The sequence below is a fragment of the Oncorhynchus mykiss genome, chromosome 15 (genome assembly GCF_057628025.1).
Source record: "Oncorhynchus mykiss isolate SJ-2025 chromosome 15, ASM5762802v1, whole genome shotgun sequence".
NCBI classification, from domain to species: Eukaryota; Metazoa; Chordata; class Actinopteri; order Salmoniformes; family Salmonidae; genus Oncorhynchus; species Oncorhynchus mykiss.
Genome location: NC_143036.1, coordinates 48474172 through 48495227, shown reverse-complemented (window position 1 = coordinate 48495227; position 21056 = coordinate 48474172). Strand labels below are relative to the sequence as shown.

Genomic DNA, 21056 nt, shown 5'->3' with positions numbered 1-21056 from the left:
CTCGATTGGATTCAGGTCTGGACTTTGACTTGGCCATTCTAACACCTGGATATGTTTATTTTTGAACCATTCCATTGTAGATTTTGCTTTATGTTTTGGATCATTGTCTTGTTGGAAGACAAATCTCCGTCCCAGTCTCAGGTCTTTTGCAGACTCCATCAGGTTTTCTTCCAGAATGGTCCTGTATTTGGCTCCATCCATCTTCCCATCAATTTTAACCATCTTCCCTGTCCCTGCTGAAGAAAAGCAAGCCCAAACCATGATGCTGCCACCACCATGTTTGACAGTGGGGATGGTGTGTTCAGCTGTGTTGCTTTTACGCCAAACATAACGTTTTGCATTGTTGCCAAAAAGTTCAATTTTGGTTTCATCTGACCAGAGCACCTTCTTCCACATGTTTGGTGTGTCTCCCAGGTGGCTTGTGGCAAACTTTAAACGACACTTTTTATGGATATCTTTAAGAAATGGCTTTCTTCTTGCCACTCTTCCATAAAGGCCAGATTTGTGCAATATTCGACTGATTGTTGTCCTATGGACAGAGTCTCCCACCTCAGCTGTAGATCTCTGCAGTTCATCCAGAGTGATCATGGGCCTCTTGGCTGCATCTCTGATCAGTCTTCTCCTTGTATGAGCTGAAAGTTTAGAGGGACGGCCAGGTCTTGGTAGATTTGCAGTGGTCTGATACTCCTTCCATTTCAATATTATCGCTTGCACAGTGCTCCTTGGGATGTTTAAAGCTTGGGAAATCTTTTTGTATCCAAATCCGGCTTTAAACTTCTTCACAACAGTATCTCGGACCTGCCTGGTGTGTTCCTTGTTCTTCATGATGCTCTCTGCACTTTTAACGGACCTCTGAGACTATCACAGTGCAGGTGCATTTATACGGAGACTTGATTACACACAGGTGGATTGTATTTATCCTCATTAGTCATTTAGGTCAACATTGGATCATTCAGAGATCCTCACTGAACTTCTGGAGAGAGTTTGCTGCACTGAAAGTAAAGGGGCTGAATAATTTTGCACGCCCAATTTTTCAGTTTTTGATTTGTTAAAAAAGTTTGAAATATCCAATAAATGTCGTTCCACTTCATGATTGTGTCCCACTTGTTGTTGATTCTTCACAAAAAAATACAGTTTTATATTTTTATGTTTGAAGCCTGAAATGTGGCAAAAGGTTGCAAAGTTCAAGGGGGCCGAATACTTTCGCAAGGCACTGTAGGTACACTTCAACTGTGAGAGACGGAATCTAAAACAAAAATCCAGAAAATCACATTGTATGATTTTTAAGTAATCAATTTGCATTTTATTGCATGACATAAGTATTTGATCACCTACCAACCAGTAAGAATTCCAGCTCTCACAGACCTGTTAGTTTTTCTTTAAGAAGCCCTCCTGTTCTCCACTCATTACCTGTATTAACTGTACCCGTTTGAACTCGTTACCTGTATAAAAGACACCTGTCCACACGCTCAATCAAACAGACTCCAACCTCTCTACAATGGCCAAGACCAGAGAGCTGTGTAAGGACATCAGGGATAGAATTGTAGACCTACACAAGGCTGGGATGGGCTACAGGACAATAGGCAAGCAGTTTGGTGAGAAGTCAACAACTGCAATTATTAGAAAATGGAAGAAGTTCAAGATGACGGTCAATCTACCTTGGTCTGGGGCTCCATGCAAGATCTCACCTCGTGGGGCATCAATGATCATTAGGAAGGTGAGGGATCAGCCCAGAACTACACAACAGGACCTGGTCAATGACCTGAAGAGAGCTGGGACCACAGTCTCAAATAAAACCATTAGTAACACAGTACGCCGTCATGGATTAAATTCCTGCAGCGCAGGCAAGGTCCCCCTGCTCAAGCCAGCACATGTCCAGGCCCATCTGAAGTTTGCCAATGACCATCTGGATGATCCAGAGCAGGAATGGGAGAAGGTCATGTGGTCTGATGAGACAAAAATAGAGCTTTTTGGTCTAAACTCCACTCTCTGTGTTTGGAGGAAGAAGAAGGATGAGTACAACCCCAAGAACACCATCCCAACCATGAAGCATGGAGGTGGAAACATCATTCTTTGGAGATTATTTTCTGCAAAGGGGACAGGATGGATGGAGCCATGTATCGCAAGATCTTGGCCAAAACCTCCTTCCCTCAGTAAGAGCATTGAAGATGGGTCGTGGCTGGGTCTTCCAGCATGTCAACTACCCGAAACACACAGCCAGGTGTAAGGAGTGGCTCCGTAAGAAGCAACTCAAGGTCCTGGAGTGGACTAGCCAGTCTCCAGACCTGAACCCAATAGAAAATCCCTGATGCAGTGTGTGCAAACCTGGTTAAGAACTACAGGAAACGTATGATCTCAGTAATTGCCAAATATTAAGTTCAGCTTTTCTGATGTATCAAAAACTTATGTCATGCAATAAAATGCAAATTAATTACTTAAAAATCATACAATGTGATTTTCTGGATTTTTGTTTTAGATTCCGTCCCTCACAGTTGAAGTGTACCTATGATAAAAATGACAGACCTCTACATGCTTTGTAAGTAGGAAAACCTGCAAAATCGGCAGTGTATCAAATACGTGTTCTCCACACTGTAGGTTATGCTGAGTTCGTGCAGATAACCAAGAATTCTAGGCCGTTTGGAATGAGACTGATGTGAGGTAAAGAATAATTCATTAATAGAAGACTAATTGATCAGATATTAAAATATCTGAAGAGTTATATTCGGGAAAATTATAACTTTGTAATATGAAGATTTTCCGTGGTGCCCCGACATCCTAGTTAATTATATTTACATGATTAGTTTAACCTTTTGCGTGTAGGGGGCAGTATTTTCGTTTTGGCTAAAAAACGTACCCATTTGAAACTGCCTATTTCTCAGCCCCATAAACTAGAATATTCATATTATTGTCAGATTAGGATAGAGAACACTAAAGTTTCCAAAACTGTAAAAATATTGTCTGTGAGTATAACAGAACTGATATTGCAGGTGAAAACCTGAGGAAAATCCAATCAGGAAGTGCCTCTTATTTTGAAACCTCTCTGTTCCTATGCATGCCTATCCTCCACTTAAAGGGATATCAACCAGATTCCTTTTTCTATGGCTTCCCTAAGGTGTCAACAGTCTTTAGACATAGTTTCAGGCTTTTATTTTGAAAAAATGAGCGTGAAAGATCACATTGCGTGGATAGGTGGGGGCTCTCAGAGTGAGTTTTGCGCTACAGAGTAAAGCGGCCATTGTTCCTCCCGGTGTTATTGAAAAACCTACACACCCGGTTGATATATTATCGAATATATATTTTAAAAACAGCCTGAGGGTTGATTATAAAAAACATTTGACATGTTTCTGTGGACATTATGGATATTATTTGGAACTTTCGTCTGCGTTGTCGTGACTGCTCTTTCCTGTGGATTTCTGAACATAACGTGACAAAAAGGTATTTTGGGTATAAAAATAATCTTTATGGAACAAAAGGAACATTTGTTGTGTAACTGGGAGTCACGTGAGTGAAAACATCCGAAGATCAAAGGTAAACGATTATTTTGATTGCTTTTCGTGACCTAGCTGCTTGATGTACATAATGTTATGTTATGCTATGGATAAACTTACAAACGCTTGGATTGCTTTCGCTGTAAAGCAACATTTCTAAATCTGAGACGACAGGTGGATTAACAAAAGGCTAAACTGTGTTTTGCAATATTGCACTTGTGATTTTATGAATATGAATATTTTTTAGTAATATTATTTGACTGTGGCGCTGTTCAGCAGTTGCTGACGAAAATTATCCCGCTAACGGGATGGGTGCGCTAAGAAGTTAATCACGTAATAATAATTACAAAGAATTTTTCTCCTATTTTTCTCCTAGTCGCAAAAGTGTTCCCAAAATAAAACTCCTGGTTGCACAGCTAAATACTTTGTTTCATATGCGACCAAATTGGTTGCACTTTAGAGCCCTGGGTGAGAGTAATTGACAGGAAAAACAGCTCACCCCTTCAGAAATAAAAGTGCTGAATCTGGGAAGCATCTGGTAGAGCCCGGGGTCTGTGGCGATACTCTGTAGGGCCTCCTGAAGGAGAGAAGAGACACATACTGGGTCAGAGACATGACATGATGCGAAAATAAGAAAACCACACACGCACACACACTGCCGTTCAAAAGTTTGGGTTAGAGTGTCTAGTTTGTAATCAACTGGCAGCTTGATTAAATAGTACCCGCAAAACACCAGTCTCAACGTCAACAGTGAAGAGGCAACTCCGGGATGCTGGCCATCTAGGCAGAGTTCCTCTGTCGGAGTTCTTTTGCCCATCTTAATCTTTTCTTTTTATTGGCCAGTCTGAGATAAGACTTTCTCTTTGCAACTCTGCCTAGGAGAGGAGTAGTACGCAGCTTCGTACGAGATCTTCAGTTTCTTGGCAATTTCTCGCATGGAATAGCCTTCATTTCTCAGAACAAGAATAGACTGACGAGTTTCAGAAGAAAGTTCTTTGTTTCTGGCCATTTTGAGCACGTAATCGAACCCACAAATGCTGATGCTCCAGATACTCAACTAGTCTAAAACCGGACAGTTTTATTGCTTCTTTAATCAGCAAAACTGATTTAAAATTATAAACTTGGATTAGCTAACACAACGTGCCATTGGAACACAGGAGTGATGGTTGCTGATAATGGGCCTCTGTACGCCTATGTAGATATTCCAATAAAAATCTGCCATTTACAACATTAACAATGTCTACACTGTATTTATGATCAATTTGATGTTATTTCAAAAACAAGGACATTTCTAAGTGACCCCAAACGTTTGAACGGTAGTGTACATAACAGGTAACTGCTAAAATAAATGAAACACTAGTGCAAATGAGGGACACAGAGTACAAAACATTAGGAACACCTTCCTAATACTGAGATGGACTACAAGGTGTTGAAAACATTACACAGGGATGCTGGCCTATTTTGACTCCAACGCTTCTCACAGTTGTGTGAAGTTGGCTGGATGTCCTTTGGGTGGTGGACTATTCTTGAGACACACAGGAAACTGTTGACCATGAAAAACCCAGCAGGATTGCAGTTTGACACTCAAACCGGTGTACCTGGCACCTACTACCATACCCCGTTCAAAGGCACGTGAATCTTTTGTCTTGCCCATTCACCCTCTGAATGGCACACATATACAATCCATGTCTCAATTCTCTCAAGGCTTAAAAATAATGATTTAATCTCTCTCCTGCCCTTCATCCACACTGATTGAAATGGATTTAACAGGTGACATCAATAACGTATCATAGCTTTCACCTGGTCAGTCTGTCATGGAATGTCCCTAAAGTTTTGTACACTCAGTGTATATTAAAAGTAGGTGATTCCACACAGGTGTGGTTAAGAAATGAACATCCTATCATGCTCAGGGACATACAAATGCCCAGTTGGCCATTATTTAGGCTACCATGGCTAGAAGAGAACGCAGTGACTTTGAAAGAGTGGTCTCAAAGGAGCATAAAGGGTGCGTGTGTGTGTGTCTCAATCACATATGGGAGATTCTGGAATGGGGCCTGAGGCAGCGTTTTTCACCACCATCAACAAAACCTTTAATCTTTATTTAACTAGGCAAGTCAGGTAAGAACAAATTCTTATTTACAAGGCCTACCGGGGAGCAGTGGGTTAACTGCCTTGTTCAGGGGCAGAACAACAGATTTTTACCTTGTTTGCTCAGGGATTCGGTTACTGGCCCAATGCTCTAACCACTAGGCTACCTGCCGCCTCGGTAGAAGTGGCACAAATAATAGCGCACCCTGCTCAAAAATCCACTAATTCCACTGTTATAATCAGAAATATATTTTTTAAATACAACCTATTATCATTATGAGTTCAGTTTTATATAAGCTACCCAGGAAACGGTTAAAGTTAGCTCATATATGTAGCCTCAGAAACAAAATTCATGAGATTAGTAATTTGCTAAATCGTAGGATATATTAGCAATTTCTGAGACTCTCTTTGAAAGCACCTTTGATGATACAGCAGTAGGAATACAAGGATAAAAAAAAGTGAATGGGTCTGTATACCTTCCAAAAGCCCTGTGCATTTTTTACATCTTAAAAAAAAGAGCTCTGTCAGAGTGACCATTGGGTTCTTGGTCACCACCCTGCTCAGTCTGGCCGGGCAGCCAGTTCTAGGAAGAGTCTTGGTGGTTCCAAACCTCTTCCATTTAAGAATGATGGAGGCCAGGACTCTTCCGTTGAAGATTTAAAAAATGCACAGTAAATTCGGAAAGTATTCAGACCTCTTCACTTTTCCCACATTTTGATACGTTACATCCTTAATCTAAAATGGATTCAATTGCTTGTTTTTTCCCCTCAACAACCTATACACAATACCCCATAATTACAAGGAAAAACGTGGTTTTTAGAACATTTAGCAAATGTATTTAAAAAAAAAAGAAGGATATATCACATTTACATAAGTATTCAGACCCTTTACTCAGTACTTTGTTGAAGCACCTTTGACAGCGATTACAGCCTCAAGTCTTCATTGGGTATGACGCTACAAGCTTGGCACACCCTTTACTCCTGCATTGTTATGGCTGTGTGCTTAGGGTCATTGTCCTGTTGGAAGGTGAACCTTCGCCCCAGTCTGAGTTCCTGAGTACTCTGGAGCCGGTTTTCATTAAGGATCCCTCTGCACTTTGCTCCGTTCATCTTTGCCTCGATCCTGACTAGTCTCCCAGTCCCTGCCGCTGAAAAACATATCCACCTTAGGGATGGTGCCAGATTTCCTCCATGCCAAAGAGTTCAATAATCTTTTCATCAGACCAGAGAATCTACTTTCTCATGTCTGAGTCTTTAGGTGCCTTTTGGCAATCTCCAAGCAGGCTGTCATGTGCCTTTTGCAGAGGAGTGGCTTCCGTCTGGCTACTCTACTATAAAAGGCCTGATTGGTGGAGTGCTGCAAAGATGGTTGTCCTTCTGAAATGTTCTCCCATCTCCACAGAGGATCTCTAGAGCTCTGTCAGAGTGACCATCAGATTCTTGGTCACATCCCAGACCAAGGACCTTCTCCCCTGATTCCTCAGTTTGGCCTGCGGCCAGCTCTAGGAGGAGTCTTGGTGGTTCGAAACTTCTTCCATTTAAGAATCATGGAAGACACTTTGCTCTTGGGGACCTTCAATTTTGGGAGCCTTCCCTAGATCTGTGCTGAGACACAATCCTGTCTCTGAGCTCTACAGACAATTCCTTCCATCTCATGGCTTGGTTTTTGCTCTGACATGCACTGTTAACTGTGGGACCTTATATAGTGTTGGGTTCTGAGAATATGAAATATACTTACTCATGTCACTGATGGCGTGCTGAGGTTTAGAGGGTCTACACCAGAAGTTAAGTGTTAAAGGAGGAAGGTATATAGTGTGTGCAACCAAGATTGGAATGTGTTGAGTTTAGGGAAGCGATTACATGTGGCAGGCATTGATAAGGGGAGAGGGCCATGAATTAGTGATGGAGGTGGGTTGATGTCAGGTCAGGTCACCTTAAGGGAGAAATACAAGTTTATGGCCCATATCACTAGTAGTAAAGATACAATGTCTGTACAGATGTGTAGGAGGAGACTCAGCCTATGAGGAAGGGTTAAATATCAGTTCTTGTGTGAAAATGTTTTTGTCTAATGCAGCTGTATTGATCCTCTGGGAAGAATAAACTTGGTTATGCTTTCATAATGTCCGTAGAGTTTTTACTCTGGGAATTAGAACATAACAATAGATAGGTGTGTGCCTTTCCAAATCATATCCAATCAATTACATTTTGCCAAGGTGGTCTCCAACCAAGTTGTAGAAACATCTCAAGGACGATCAACGGAAACAGGGCACAGCGGAGCTCAGTTTCCGGTCTCATAGCGAAAGGGTCTGAATACTTATGTAAATAAAGTATTTCTGTTTTGAATTTTTTATAACATTTGCAAATATTTCTAAAAACCTGTTTTCATTTTGTCATTATGGGGTATTGTCTGTAGATTGATGACATGTTTTAATTCAATCCATTTTAGAATAAGGCTGTAACGTAACAAAATGTGGAAAAAGTGAAGGAGTCTGAATACTTTCCGAATGCACCGTATGTTGGTCTGATGTGTATAAGGAGGAGAATCCAGATGCAGCACTTGAAAATTTTGTAAAATTATTCTTGACAATTTTTAAAAAACACGCACCTGTTAAGGAACTAACTGAGAACTGTTAGAGCCACCTGGTTCAATGATGCATTTAACATTTTTATGAAAAATAGAATTTATGCAACAAAAAAAAAGTCAGGCTGCTCACTCAGCTGATTGGTTGAAATCCTGTACATTTTGAAACTGAGACTAAAGTAATTATATGACCAAAACAAAACAAATTATAAAAACAATGGGAAAATACTTTGGAGCACCTTAAATGATATTATGGGCAGAAAACCAAATTAATCTCCATTGAAGTTAATGGGTCATTTATAACAAAACCTTTGGATTTAGCCAATAATTTCAATGGATATTTCACCATTAAAGTGGACAAACTGACAAGTGAAATGACAACACTGTAACGTTCTTTGTTTCACGGAAACATGGCTCACTCGGGATGCATTATCAGAGTCGGTACAGCCACCTGGTTTCTTCACGCATCTCTCTTGTAAGAAGAAGGGCGGGGGTGTATGCCTTATGATTAACGAGACGTGGTGTGATCATAACAACTTACAGGAACTCAAGTCCTTTTATTCACCTGACCTAGAATTCCTTACAATCAAATGCCGATCGCATTATCTACCAAGAGAATTCTCTTTGATTATAATCACAGTCGTGTATATCCCCCCCAAGCAGACACATCGACGGCCCTGAAAGTACTTCATTGGACTCTATGTAAACTGGAAACCACATATCCTGAGGCTGCATTTATTGTAGATGGGGATTTTAACAAGGCTAATCTGAAAACAAGGCTCCCTAAATTGTATCAGCATATAGAATGCGCGACACGGGCTGGCAAAACCCTGGATCATTGTTATTCTAACTTCTGCGACGCATACAAAGCCCTCCCCCGCCCTCCTTTTGGAAAATGTTATGTCTCCATTTTGTTGCTCCCAGCCTATAGATAGAAACTAAAACAGGAAACGCCCGTACTCAGGTCTGTTCAATGCTGGTCCGACCAATCGGATTCCATGCTTCAAGATTGCTTCAATCACGTGGACTGGGATATGTTCCGCATAGCGTCGGACAATAACATTGATGAATACGCTGATTCGGTGAGCGAGTTTATTAGCAAGTGCATCGGTGATGTTGGACCCACAGCGACTATTAAAACCTTCCCCAACCAGAAACCGTGGATTGATGGCAGCATTCGTGCAAAACTGAAAGCGCGAACCAGTGATTTTAATCAGGGCAAGGCGACCGGAAACATGACTGAATACAAACAGTGTAGCTATTTCCTCCGCAAGGCAATCAAACAAACTAAGCGTCAGTTTAGAGACAAAGTGGAGTTGTAATTCAACGGCTCAGACACGAGAGGTATGTGGCAGGGTCTACAGTCAATCACGGACCACAAAAAGAAAACCAGCACTGTCACGGACCACAATGTCGTTCTCCCAGACAAACTAAACAACTTCTTTGCTCGCCTTGAGGAAGATACAGTGCCACCGACACGGCCCGCTACCAAAACCTGCGAGCTCTCCTTCACTGCAGCGAACGTGAGTAAAACATTTAAACGTGATTAACCCTCACAAGGCTGCCGGCCCAGACGGAATCCCTAGCCGCGTCCTCAGAGCATGTGCAGACCAGCTGGCTGGTGTGTTTACGGACATATTCAATCAATCCTTATCCCAGTCTGCTGTTCCCACATGCTTCAAGAGGGCCACCATTGTTCCTGTTCCCAAGAAAGCTAAGGTAACTGAGCTAAACGACTACCGCCCCGTAGCACTCACTTCCGTCATCATGAAGTGCTTTGAGAGACTAGTCAATGACCATATCACCTCCACCCTACCTGACACCCTAGACCCACTCCAATTAGCTTACCCCCCCAATAGGTTCACAGACGACGCAATCGCAATCACACTGCCCTAACACATCTGGACAAGAGGAATACCAAATCAAATCAAAATCAAATTTTATTTGTCACATACACATGGTTAGCAGATGTTAATGCGAGTGTAGCGAAATGCTTGTGCTTCTAGTTCCGACAATGCAGTAATAACCAACAAGTAATCTAACTAACAATACCAAAACTACTGTCTTATACACAGTGTAAGGGGATAAAGAATATGTACATAAGGATATATGAATGAGTGATGGTACAGAGCAGCATAGGCAGGATACAGTAGATGGTATCGAGTATCAGTATATACATGAGGTGAGTATGTAAACAAAGTGGCATAGTTAAAATGGCTAGTGATACATGTAATACATAAGGATGCAGTCGATGATAGAGTACAGTATATACATATGCATATGAGATGAATAATGTAGGGTAAGTAACATTATATAAGGTAGCATTGTTTAAAGTGGCTAGTGATTTATTTACATCATTTCCTATCAATTCCCATTATTAAAGTGGCTGGAGTTGAGTCAGTGTCAGTGTCAGTGTGTTGGCAGCAGCCACTCAATGTTAGTGGTGGCTGTTTAACAGTCTGATGGCCTTGAGATAGAAGCTGTTTTTCAGTCTCGGTCCCAGCTTTGATGCACCTGTACTGACCTCGCCTTCTGGATGATAGTGGGGTGAACAGGCAGTGGCTCGGGTGGTTGATGTCCTTGATGATCTTTATGGCCTTCCTGTAACATCGGGTGGTGTAGGTGTCCAGGAGGGCAGGTAGTTTGCCCCCGGTGATGCGTTGTGCAGACCTCACTACCCTCTGGAGGGCCTTTCGGTTGTGGGCGGAGCAGTTGCCGTACCAGGCGGTGATACAGCCCGCCAGGATGCTCTCGATTGTGCATCTGTAGAAGTTTGTGAGTGCTTTTGGTGACAAACCGAATTTCTTCAGCCTCCTGAGGTTGAAGAGGCGCTGCTGCGCCTTCTTCACGATGCTGTCTGTGTGAGTGGACCAATTCAGTTTGTCTGTGATGTGTATGCCGAGGAACTTAAAACTTGCTACCTTCTCCACTACTGTTCCATCGATGTGGATAGGGGGGTGTTCCCTCTGCTGTTTCCTGAAGTCCACAATCATCTCCTTAGTTTTGTTGACGTTGAGTGTGAGGTTATTTTCCTGACACCACACTCCTAGGGCCCTCACCTCCTCCCTGTAGGCCGTCTCGTCGTTGTTGGTAATCAAGCCTACCACTGTTGTGTCGTCCGCAAACTTGATGATTGAGTTGGTGGCGTGCGTGGCCACGCAGTCGTGGGTGAACAGGGAGTACAGGAGAGGGCTCAGAATGCACCCTTGTGGGGCCCCAGTGTTGAGGATCAGCGGGGTGGAGATGTTGTTGCCTACCCTCACCACCTGGGGGCGGCCCGTCAGGAAGTCCAGTACCCAGTTGCACAGGGCGGGTCGAGACCCAGGGTCTCGAGCTTGATGACGAGCTTGGAGGGTACTATGGTGTTGAATGCCGAGCTGTAGTCGATGAACAGCATTCTCACATAGGTATTCCTCTTGTCCAGATGGGTTAGGGCAGTGTGCAGTGTGGTTGAGATTGCATTGCCTGTGGACCTGTGGTAAGCAAATTGGAGTGGGTCTAGGGTGTCGGGTAGGGTGGAGGTGATATGGTCCTTGACTAGTCTCTCAAAGCACTTCATGATGACGGAAGTGAGTGTTACGGGGCGGTAGTCGTTTAGCTCAGTTACCTTAGCTTTCTTGGGAACAGGAACAATGGTGGCTCTCTTGAAGCATGTGGGAACAGCAGACTGGTATAGGGATTGATTGAATATGTCCGTAAACACACCGGCCAGCTGGTCTGCACATGCTCTGAGGGGGCGGCTGGGGATGCCGTCTGGGCCTGCAGCCTTGCGAGGGTTAACACGTTTAAATGTCTTACTCACCTCGGATGCAGTGAAGGAGAGTCCGCATGTTTTCGTTGAAGGCCGTGTCAGTGGCACTGTATTGTCCTCAAAGCGGGCAAAAAAGTTATTTAGTCTGCCTGGGAGCAGGACATCCTGGTCCGTGACTGGGCTGGATTTCTTCTTGTAGTCCGTGATTGACTGTAGACCCTGCCACATGCCTCTTGTGTCTGAGCCGTTGAATTGAGATTCTACTTTGTCTCTGTACTGACCCTTAGCTTGTTTGATAGCCTTGCGGAGGGAATAGCTGCACTGTTTGTATTCGGTCATGTTACCAGTCACCTTGCCCTGATTAAAAGCAGTGGTTCGCGCTTTCAGTTTCACACGAATGCTGCCATCAACCCACGGTTTCTGGTTAGGGAATGTTTTAATCGTTGCTATGGGAATGACATCTTCAACGCACGTTCTAATGAACTCGCACACCGAATCAGCGTATTGGTCAATATTGTTATCTGACGCAATACGAAACATGTCCCAGTCCACGTGATGGAAGCAGTCTTGGAGTGTGGAGTCAGCTTGGTCGGACCAGCGTTGGACAGACCTCAGCGTGAGAATGCTGTTCATCGACTACAGCTCAGCATTTAACATCATAGTACCCTCCAAACTCGTCATCAAGCTCTGGGTCTCGACCCCGCTCTGTGCAACTGGGTCCTGGACTTCCTTCCTTTGTAGCCCCCAGGTGGTGAGGGTAGGTAACAACATCTCCACCCCGCTGATCCTCAACACTACTCCCTGTTCACCCATGACTGTGTGGCCATGCACGCCTCCAACTCAATCATCAAGTTTGCAGACGACACAGCAGTGGTAGGAATTAGAGGTCGACCAATTATGATTTTTCAACGCCGATACCGATGATTGTAGGACCAAAAAAGCCGATACCGGTTAATCGGCTGATTTAACGTATGATCTCTGTAATTGCAAACAAAGGTTTCTATACCAAATATGAAGTTCTGTTTTTCTGATGTATCAAATACTTATGTCATGCAATAAAATGCAAATTAATTAGTTAAAAATCATACAATGTGATTTTCTGGAATTTTGTTTTAGATTCCGTCTCTCACAGTTGAAGTGTACCTATGATAAAAATTTGACATGCTTTGTAAGTAAGGAAAACTTGCAAAGGGCAACGAAGGAGTGGCTTCGTAAGAAGCATTTCAAGGTCCTGGAGTGGCCTAGCCAGTCTCCAGATCTCAACCCCATAGAAAAACTTTGGAGGGAGTTGAAAGTCCCTGTTGCCCAGCAACAGCCTCAAAACATCACTGCTCTAGAGGAGATCTGCATGGAGGAATGGGCCAAAATACCAGCAACAGTGTGTGAAGACCTTGTGAAGACTTACAGAAAGCGTTTGACCTCTGTCATTGCCAACAAAGGGTATATAACAAAGTATTGAGATAAACTTTTGTTATTGACCAAATACTTATTTTCCACCATAATTTGCAAATGAATTCATAAAAAATCCTACAATGTGATTTTCTGGATTTTATTTTCTCATTTTGTCTGTCATAGTTGAAGTGTACCTATGATGAAAATTACAGGCCTCTCTCATCTTTTTAAGTGGGAGAACTTGCACAATTGGTGGCTGACTAAATACTTTTTTGCCCCACTGTTTTGTATTGTTTTTCACAGTCTTTTGCTCATCTTTTCAAGTGTGCCAATCATTTTGGAGGAGACACAACCACACAACTCTTTCTTACATGCATGCGCACATACACACACACAAATGCACACTTGATAAACAGTTGACTCACAGCTCTCTTGGCCTCACAGGACCCGACGCAGGCCTCCGTGATCTCCTTGTAGTAGAGCTGCTGTTCCACTGAGAGCTCGTGAGTACTGCGGGGCTTCATCCTCATCAGACCATCCTTCTTTCCTGGGAATGGGGGGCAGAAAAACACAGGGAAAGAGAGAGAGATGCAAACAAATGTTTATTAAATAGGAATTGCTTTTCCTTAATGGGGCTATCTGCAGCTGCTACATCAATTGTTGGGCTTATAAATGAATGATATGTACCTATTTATTCTTGAAGAATATAACTTATAAATGCATGGCAGTGTTGTCGTGGAAATATTCGGTCAATCATATTTCACAAATACCGGAGCCTGTGAGTTCAAACAGACTTTTTATTACTTCATAACGAAAGCCGAGCTGGTTCATGAATACAAGTGCCTTCCAGTCTTGGCACAGACTAATTATACATTTGTCCTCCTTACGTCACACTCATAGTAACTCCTCTTAACGGCTCATCCCCTCTGGCATTTAGCCACCGTTATCATATTGCCTTCATATTAGGGCATGGAACCCATAGAGCCACAGAAATAGACCTGCACTCGCCTTAAGCCAGGTTCATGCATGTAGGACCATAGACCTTGGCACTCTACGGGAATAACCATACATGTCATCCTGCTAACTCCTCTGAAAGGGACACCCTTGTTCTGGAAAAGACCCGAGATGTGTAACCATAGCAACAGTACATAGTAGGCCATAACACAGTTACAGGAATAACCAGTCGTGTCTACACCCCAGACAGGTGCATGTCTAATGGTGTCCAATGACCTAGAGCACATATAGAGTGCACTAGTTTTTCTGTCTCCTTCTGAAATAAATAATTGCCACATATGTACTGAAAAATTCACAATAGTGTCCACTGAAAGTTGACTAGCAATTTAAAAGACACCCACCTTGAGCGCACATTAAATTTGCCCAGGAAGAGGCAAACAAAATAAAAACCTACACCAGGAAGCAAACCAAAAAGGTCGAACAAAATTAAATCAGGGAAATCGGTTAAAGGATTGTTGGTCTGGAAATCAAAATAGGGCGAGCCAACTAAAGGTGTTAACCCTCTGCATCTATTAAAACCACTGGAGCACTTGGCCAGCCACTCTTAAATAGCACCTGGGCCAGCACAGGTGAAACACCTTCCCACTAACGAGATGGCAACCAGCACAGATGTAACACATACTGACTATCGGTGCACCCTATGTGCTAAAGCTAAAGTCCAATCTCAAAACGAATGGAAAAACCATTACTTTACGCCAAAGTAAATTAAAAAAATAAAACACTATATAATAGCCTCAAAACATGGTTAAAATGTTGATATCTTAGATGGTCATGCATCAAATTTTATTTGTCACATGCGCCAAATTTTTCTTAACTGCATTGTTGGTTAAGTAAATAATAACAGTAACAAATAATTAAAGAAAAGCAGTAAAATAACAATACAGGGGGTACTGGTACAGAGTCAATGTGTGGGGGCACCGGTTAGTAGAGGTAATATGTACATGTAGGTAGAGTTAGTGACTATGCATAGATAATAAACAGAGAGTAGCAGCAGCATAAAAGAAAGGGGGGGGGGGCAATGCAAATAGTCTGGGTAGCCATTTGATTAGATGTTCAGGAGTCTTACGGCTTGGGGGTAGAAGCTGTTAAGAAGTCTTTTGGACCTAGACTTGGCGCTCCAGTACCGCTTGCTGTGCAGTCTATGACTAGGGTGGCTGGAGTCCATCTCAAAAAGTTTTTGAATAGCCTAAAAACGTACGGTAGCCAGGGGACTAATAATGAGGGAGAACAAATAATATCAATGGCGTACAGAACAATCTGGTTTAAGCTTATAAAAAAATAAATGATCCGTGAGAGGTGGACAAATCCCTCCATTTGAGGTTGAAAACCAAATGGCCAATAACCTATCCTCCTACTAGGTCTATCATACAAGCTTTAAGACAAATTCAAGTTGTGAATAGTAGCCTATTTCCCAAATATTCTAATACAGTTGCCCTAAAGTTGCCGCTTTCAAAAAGAACGAGAATGAAAGTCGAAGTCTTTAGGCTATTCTCAAACACAGCTTTATGAGAGACCGAAGAAACAGCCTATTAAGAGAGTAGGATGAGTCAAAGCAATTATTATGCAGTTCTGAAAACGGTAGAATTTGCTTCTATCCAGTCCATGATTTATAACTTAATTCACTTACAGTAAGACAGCCCGTTCCTCATCAGTTGCGCAACACACACACACATTCTATAATGAAGCCACCCACCAGAAAGGAATATTAGAAAAGATTTGTCTGTACTTAGCCTCAGGCAAGCTTTCAACAACATCATCTTTCATCATGATTATTCCAGATGTAGCATACAATTTCGTACTATAGCCTAACGGTGGTTTCAGCCCAACTGTGTTTTTGTATTATTATTTTTATGTTTGAGGTTGGCCAATAGGGTGCGATACCATCGTATATATCACAATGCTTTATGAGTACATAATCACGATAGGACAAAGGTTCACATCACCTAACCATAAGGGGAGCACACTTTGTTATTGTTTAAAATGCTGATTGCCACTTGAAGAATGGGTTTAATACTGAAGAATATCTTGAATGTCATTGATGTGGTTTGTTTTGTCCCATACATAACATTTTATAAATATCTATTTAACATTTTAGAGCAAATAATCCAACTCTACTTGTACACGTACAATTTTAAGATGGCATATAGTACCGACACACAGACAGTACAGACAGACAGTAGACATTACAAACAGAGAATACACTGACCTTTAGCCTCTGCAGATGTAGCTCCCTGGCCCTTCTGGATGGCGCCCTCCTCCTCCTGACCAGGCTTGACGGCTTTGAGTGGCTCAGTAGATTCAGTCTTCTGCTGCTCTTTGGGGGCTGAGGGAAAGAGAAGGGGACAGAAGGGTGATGGTATTTTTTATTTATCCGTTATTTTATCAGGTAAGTTGACTGAGAACATGTTCTCATTTACAGCAACGACCTGGGGAATAGTTATAGGGGAGAGGAGGGGGATGAATGAGCCAATTGTAAACTGGGGATTATTAGGTGACCGTGATAGTTTGAGGGCCAGATTGGGAATTTAGCCAGGACACCAGGGTTAACACCCCTACTCTAACGATAAGTGCCATGGGATCTTTAATGACCTCAGAGTCAGGACACCCGTTTAACGTCCCATCCGAAAGACGGCAACCTACACAGAGCAGTGTCCCCAATCACTGCCCCGGGGCATTGGGATATATATATATATATATTTTTTTTAGACCAGAGGAAAGAGTGCCTCCTACTGGCCCTCCAACACCACCAGCAGCATCTGGTCTCCCATCCGGGGACTGACCAGGACCAACCATGCTCAGCTTCAGAAGCAAGCCAGCAGTGGTATGCAGGGTGGTATGCTGCTGGTGCATACAGTGCATTCAGAAAGTATTCAGACCCCTTCACTTTTTCCATATTTTGTTACATTACAGCCTTATTCTAAAATGGATTAAATGGTTTTGTTCCCTCAATCTAAACACAATACCCCATAATGACAAACTATTCAGACTTTTTACTCAGGCCTTTGTTCAGGCTCCTTTGGCAGCGATTACAGCCTTGAGTCTTCTTGGGTATGACGCTACAAGCTTGGCACACCAGTATTTGGGATTTTTTTCCCATTATTCCCATTATTTGGCCAGGCGTCCAGCTTAGGAAGAGTCTTTGTGGTTCCAAACTTTGTCCATTTAAGAATGATGGAGACCACTGTGTTCTTGGGGACCTTCAATGCTGAAGACATTTTTTGGTATCCTTCCCCAGATCTGTGCTTCGACATAATCCGGAGAATTCCGGACAATTCCTTCGACCTCATGGCTTGGTTTTTGCTCTGACATGCACTGTCAACGGTGGGACCTTATATAGAAGGGTGTGTCCCTTTCCAAATCATGTCCAATCAATTGAATGTACCACAGGTGGACTCCAAGTTGTAGAAACATCTCAAGGATGATCAATGAAAACAGGATGCACCTGAGCTCAATTTCAAATGGGTCTGAATACTTATGTAAATAGGGTATTTCTGTTTTTTATTGGTAATACATTTGCAAAAAAAAAAAAAACTTTTCACTTTTCATTATGGAGTATTGTGTGTAGATTGCCGAGGATTTTTTTGATCTATTATTTAATCCATTTTAGAATAAGGCTGTAATTTAACAAAAAGTGGAAAAAGTCAAGGGGTCTGAATACTTTCCAAAGGCACTGTATACACAGTGTAAACATACACATACTGCAAATGTGGTTGTTTTAAGAATTATGCTGCTTTTCTCAAGTAGATGATAGAGAAAGACGGACATAGACAAACACAGACAGACGTCTCACCTGGGGGTGGGTTCTCTGGTATCGCAGGCTGGACACCTTCAATACTGAACCAGTGAGCTGAGGAACAGAAAACAAGAGAGGAGGTACAAGAGCTTGTATAATCAACTAAATAAAAAACTGTCATAGGACGTGTAGATAACACAATACATGTGAATCTACTTACTCAATGCAATCAACACCTTTACCTTTGAAATAGTTTAAGATAGAGAGAGAGATATATCTATTAGTTGTGTTTTTGTAAACACAACTCGGCTTAGCGAGGACGCCATGAGCACCACCTCCTCCACCTACTGAGCCCAGAGCACCCCTCGCCCCTCTAAACACACACAGGTTAGGGTGCAGAGGACTTGAGGAGGAATCAATACAACTCCAATCAACACAACACGCCCCCCCCCCAAAAAAAAAAAAATAACCAAACTATAATAATACCTTTGAGCGAAACGTCAAGGGGGACTCTAGGGAGGGGTGTGTTGATGATGTCACTGAGGTCTACCTCCTTCTCCTCGTAGAAGTGAAGCTCTCTCCCTCCTCCACTGGCGAAGCGGAACGGGATGAATTCCTGCGACTGGAAGCCATAGAGAGGCTGTGGAGGAGAGAGGACAGAGAGGAGGCCGCTATGAACCCAAGCACTGGGATGACTAATATTGTGATGGCTGGATAGATACAGACAAACTGAAATGGTGCATGTACTAGTGTAGTGACTTCCATCAATATCTACAGTGCCTTCGGAAAGTATTCAGACCCCGTGACTTTTCCCACATTTTGTTAGGTTAAAAATGTATTCTAAAATTGATGTAATTGTTTTTACTCCCTCAATCTACACACAATACCCCATAAAAACAAAGCAAAAACAGGTTTTTATTAATGTAAGATATATATGAAATATCACATTTACGTAAGTATTCAAACTCTTTACTCAGTACTTTGTTCAAGCACCTTTGGCAGCAATTACAGCCTTGAGTCTTCTTGGGTATGATACTACAAGCTTGGCACACACGTATTTGAAGATTTTCATCCATTCTTCTCTGCAGATCCTATCAAGCTCTGTCAGGTTGGATGGGGAGCGTCACTGCACAGCTTTTTTCAGGTCTCTCCAGAGATATTCGATCGGGTTCAAGTCCGGGCTCTGGCTGGGCCACTCAAGTACATTCAGAGACTTGTCCCGAAGCCACTCCTGCGTTGTCTTGGCTGTGTGCTTAAGGTTGTTGTCCTGTTGGAAGCTGAACCTTCGCCCCAGTCGGAGTTCCTGAGTGCTCTGGAGCAGGTTTTCATCAAGGATCTCTCTGTACTTTGCTCCGTTCATCTTTGCCTTGATCCTGACTAGTCTCCCAGTCCCTGAAAAACATTTCCACGGCATGATGCTGCCACCACCATGCTTCACCGTAGGGATGGTGCCGGGTTTCTCCCAGACGTGACACTTGGCATTCAGGCCAAAGAGTTCAATCTTGGTTTCATCAGACTAAATAATCTTGTTTCTCATGGTCTTTAGGTGCCTTTTGGCAAACTCCAAGAGGGCTGTCATGTGCCTTTTACTCAGGAGTGGCTTCCATCTGGCCACTCTACCATAAAGGCCTGATTGGTGGAGTTCTGCAGAGATAGTTGTCCTTCTAGAAGATTGTCCCATCTCCACAGAGGAACTCTAGAGCTCTGTCAGAGTGACAATCCCTGACCAAGGCCCTTCTCCTCCGATTGCTCAGTTTGGCCGGGCAGCCAGCTCTAGGAAGAGTCTTGGTGGTTCCAAACTTTTTCCATTTAAGATTGATGGAGGCCACTGTGTTCTTGGGGACCTTCAATGCTGAATACCTTTTTTGGTACCCTTCCCCAGATCTGTGCTTCGACACAATCCTCTCTCGGAGCTCTACAGACAATTCCTTCGACCTCATGGCCTGATTTTTGCTTTGACATGCACTGTCAACTGTGGAACCTTATATAGACAGATGTGTGCCTTTCCAAATCATGTCAAACAATTGAATTTACCACAGGTGGACTCCAATCAAGTTGTAGAAAGATCTCAAGGATGATCAATGGAAACAAGATGCACCTGACCTCAATTACGTGTCTCATAGCAAAGTGTCTGAATACTTATGTAAATACGTGACCTGTTATTGTTTTTTGCAAAAACTTTTAAAAAAAACTTTTCGCATTATGGGGTATTGTGTGTAGATTGCTGAGAATTTTTTAAATCCATTTTAGAATAAGGCTGTAACGTAACAAAATTTGGGAAAAGTCAAGGGGGTCTGAATGTTTTCCAAAGGCACAGTATACCACCAATTGATTGATATCATTAAATTCACAAGTCTGCTTATGCAAATGAAACCTGAAATGTTCCTTTCAATAGCCTATATACTATATTTCATTGAGGTCCTGCGAAAAGTTCTCCATAGAAAGAACCATTTCTCCATGATGGCGTAGTATAGTCCCCCTCACCTCTACATTCTTCAGTTTAAGAGCATGATCTATGTCGCTGGTCGTCAGTTTACATCTCTTTCCATGGTGCATAAACTTCAACGCGTCCTGGAAGACAAAGGGGGGGAAACAGAAAATATGAGCGAAGGATGACATTTCATAACACAATTACCCGGTGATCATTGGTATTGATATGAACTGAGGTGCGACATGTCAGAGTGAGTCGTCCAATAAGATTTATCATTCTCTGCTGCAAATCATTTTGCTACGGTGTGCCCTACGGAACACGGCCCTGTTCTTACCTGGGCGATGTCCTTTATTCTGTAGCTGACCTCCTCGCTCAGGGCGGCACAGCTCTCCTCCTGTAGCTGCCCCACTCCTATGGACTCTGCCATGGCCTTCATTGACTCCGTGGGCAGAACCACAGTGCACTGCTTCGGCCTCCGCTCCTCAGCCATGGTGGCTGTTGGATAAGAGATAGCGCAGAGGTCAATAAGGAGGGATGTCAAGCTGAAAGAAAATGTACAGTTACTTATGACTATAACTA

The 21056-nt window shown here is 42.7% G+C and overlaps 1 protein-coding gene across 5 annotated transcripts in view; it reads right to left on the bottom strand.

Annotated features, from left to right (window-relative positions):
- The window catches only part of LOC110490132 (transcription initiation factor TFIID subunit 6), a 65693-nt gene that overhangs the window by 22331 nt on the left and 22306 nt on the right, over positions 1 to 21056 (bottom strand). For all 5 annotated transcript variants that reach the window (XR_016486716.1, XR_016486715.1, XM_021563326.3 and 2 more), the window contains exons 2-8: positions 20812 to 20972; positions 20531 to 20617; positions 18533 to 18686; positions 18104 to 18160; positions 16520 to 16636; positions 13725 to 13846; positions 3988 to 4065 (exon numbers count right to left, since the gene is read on the bottom strand). Coding sequence is in view for 3 of the 5 variants with exons in the window: in XM_021563326.3 (XP_021419001.3) it covers positions 3988 to 4065; positions 13725 to 13846; positions 16520 to 16636; positions 18104 to 18160; positions 18533 to 18686; positions 20531 to 20617; positions 20812 to 20967 (771 nt within the window). In the remaining 2 variants the exon portion in view is untranslated. The remainder of the gene's footprint in view (positions 1 to 3987; positions 4066 to 13724; positions 13847 to 16519; positions 16637 to 18103; positions 18161 to 18532; positions 18687 to 20530; positions 20618 to 20811; positions 20973 to 21056) is intronic.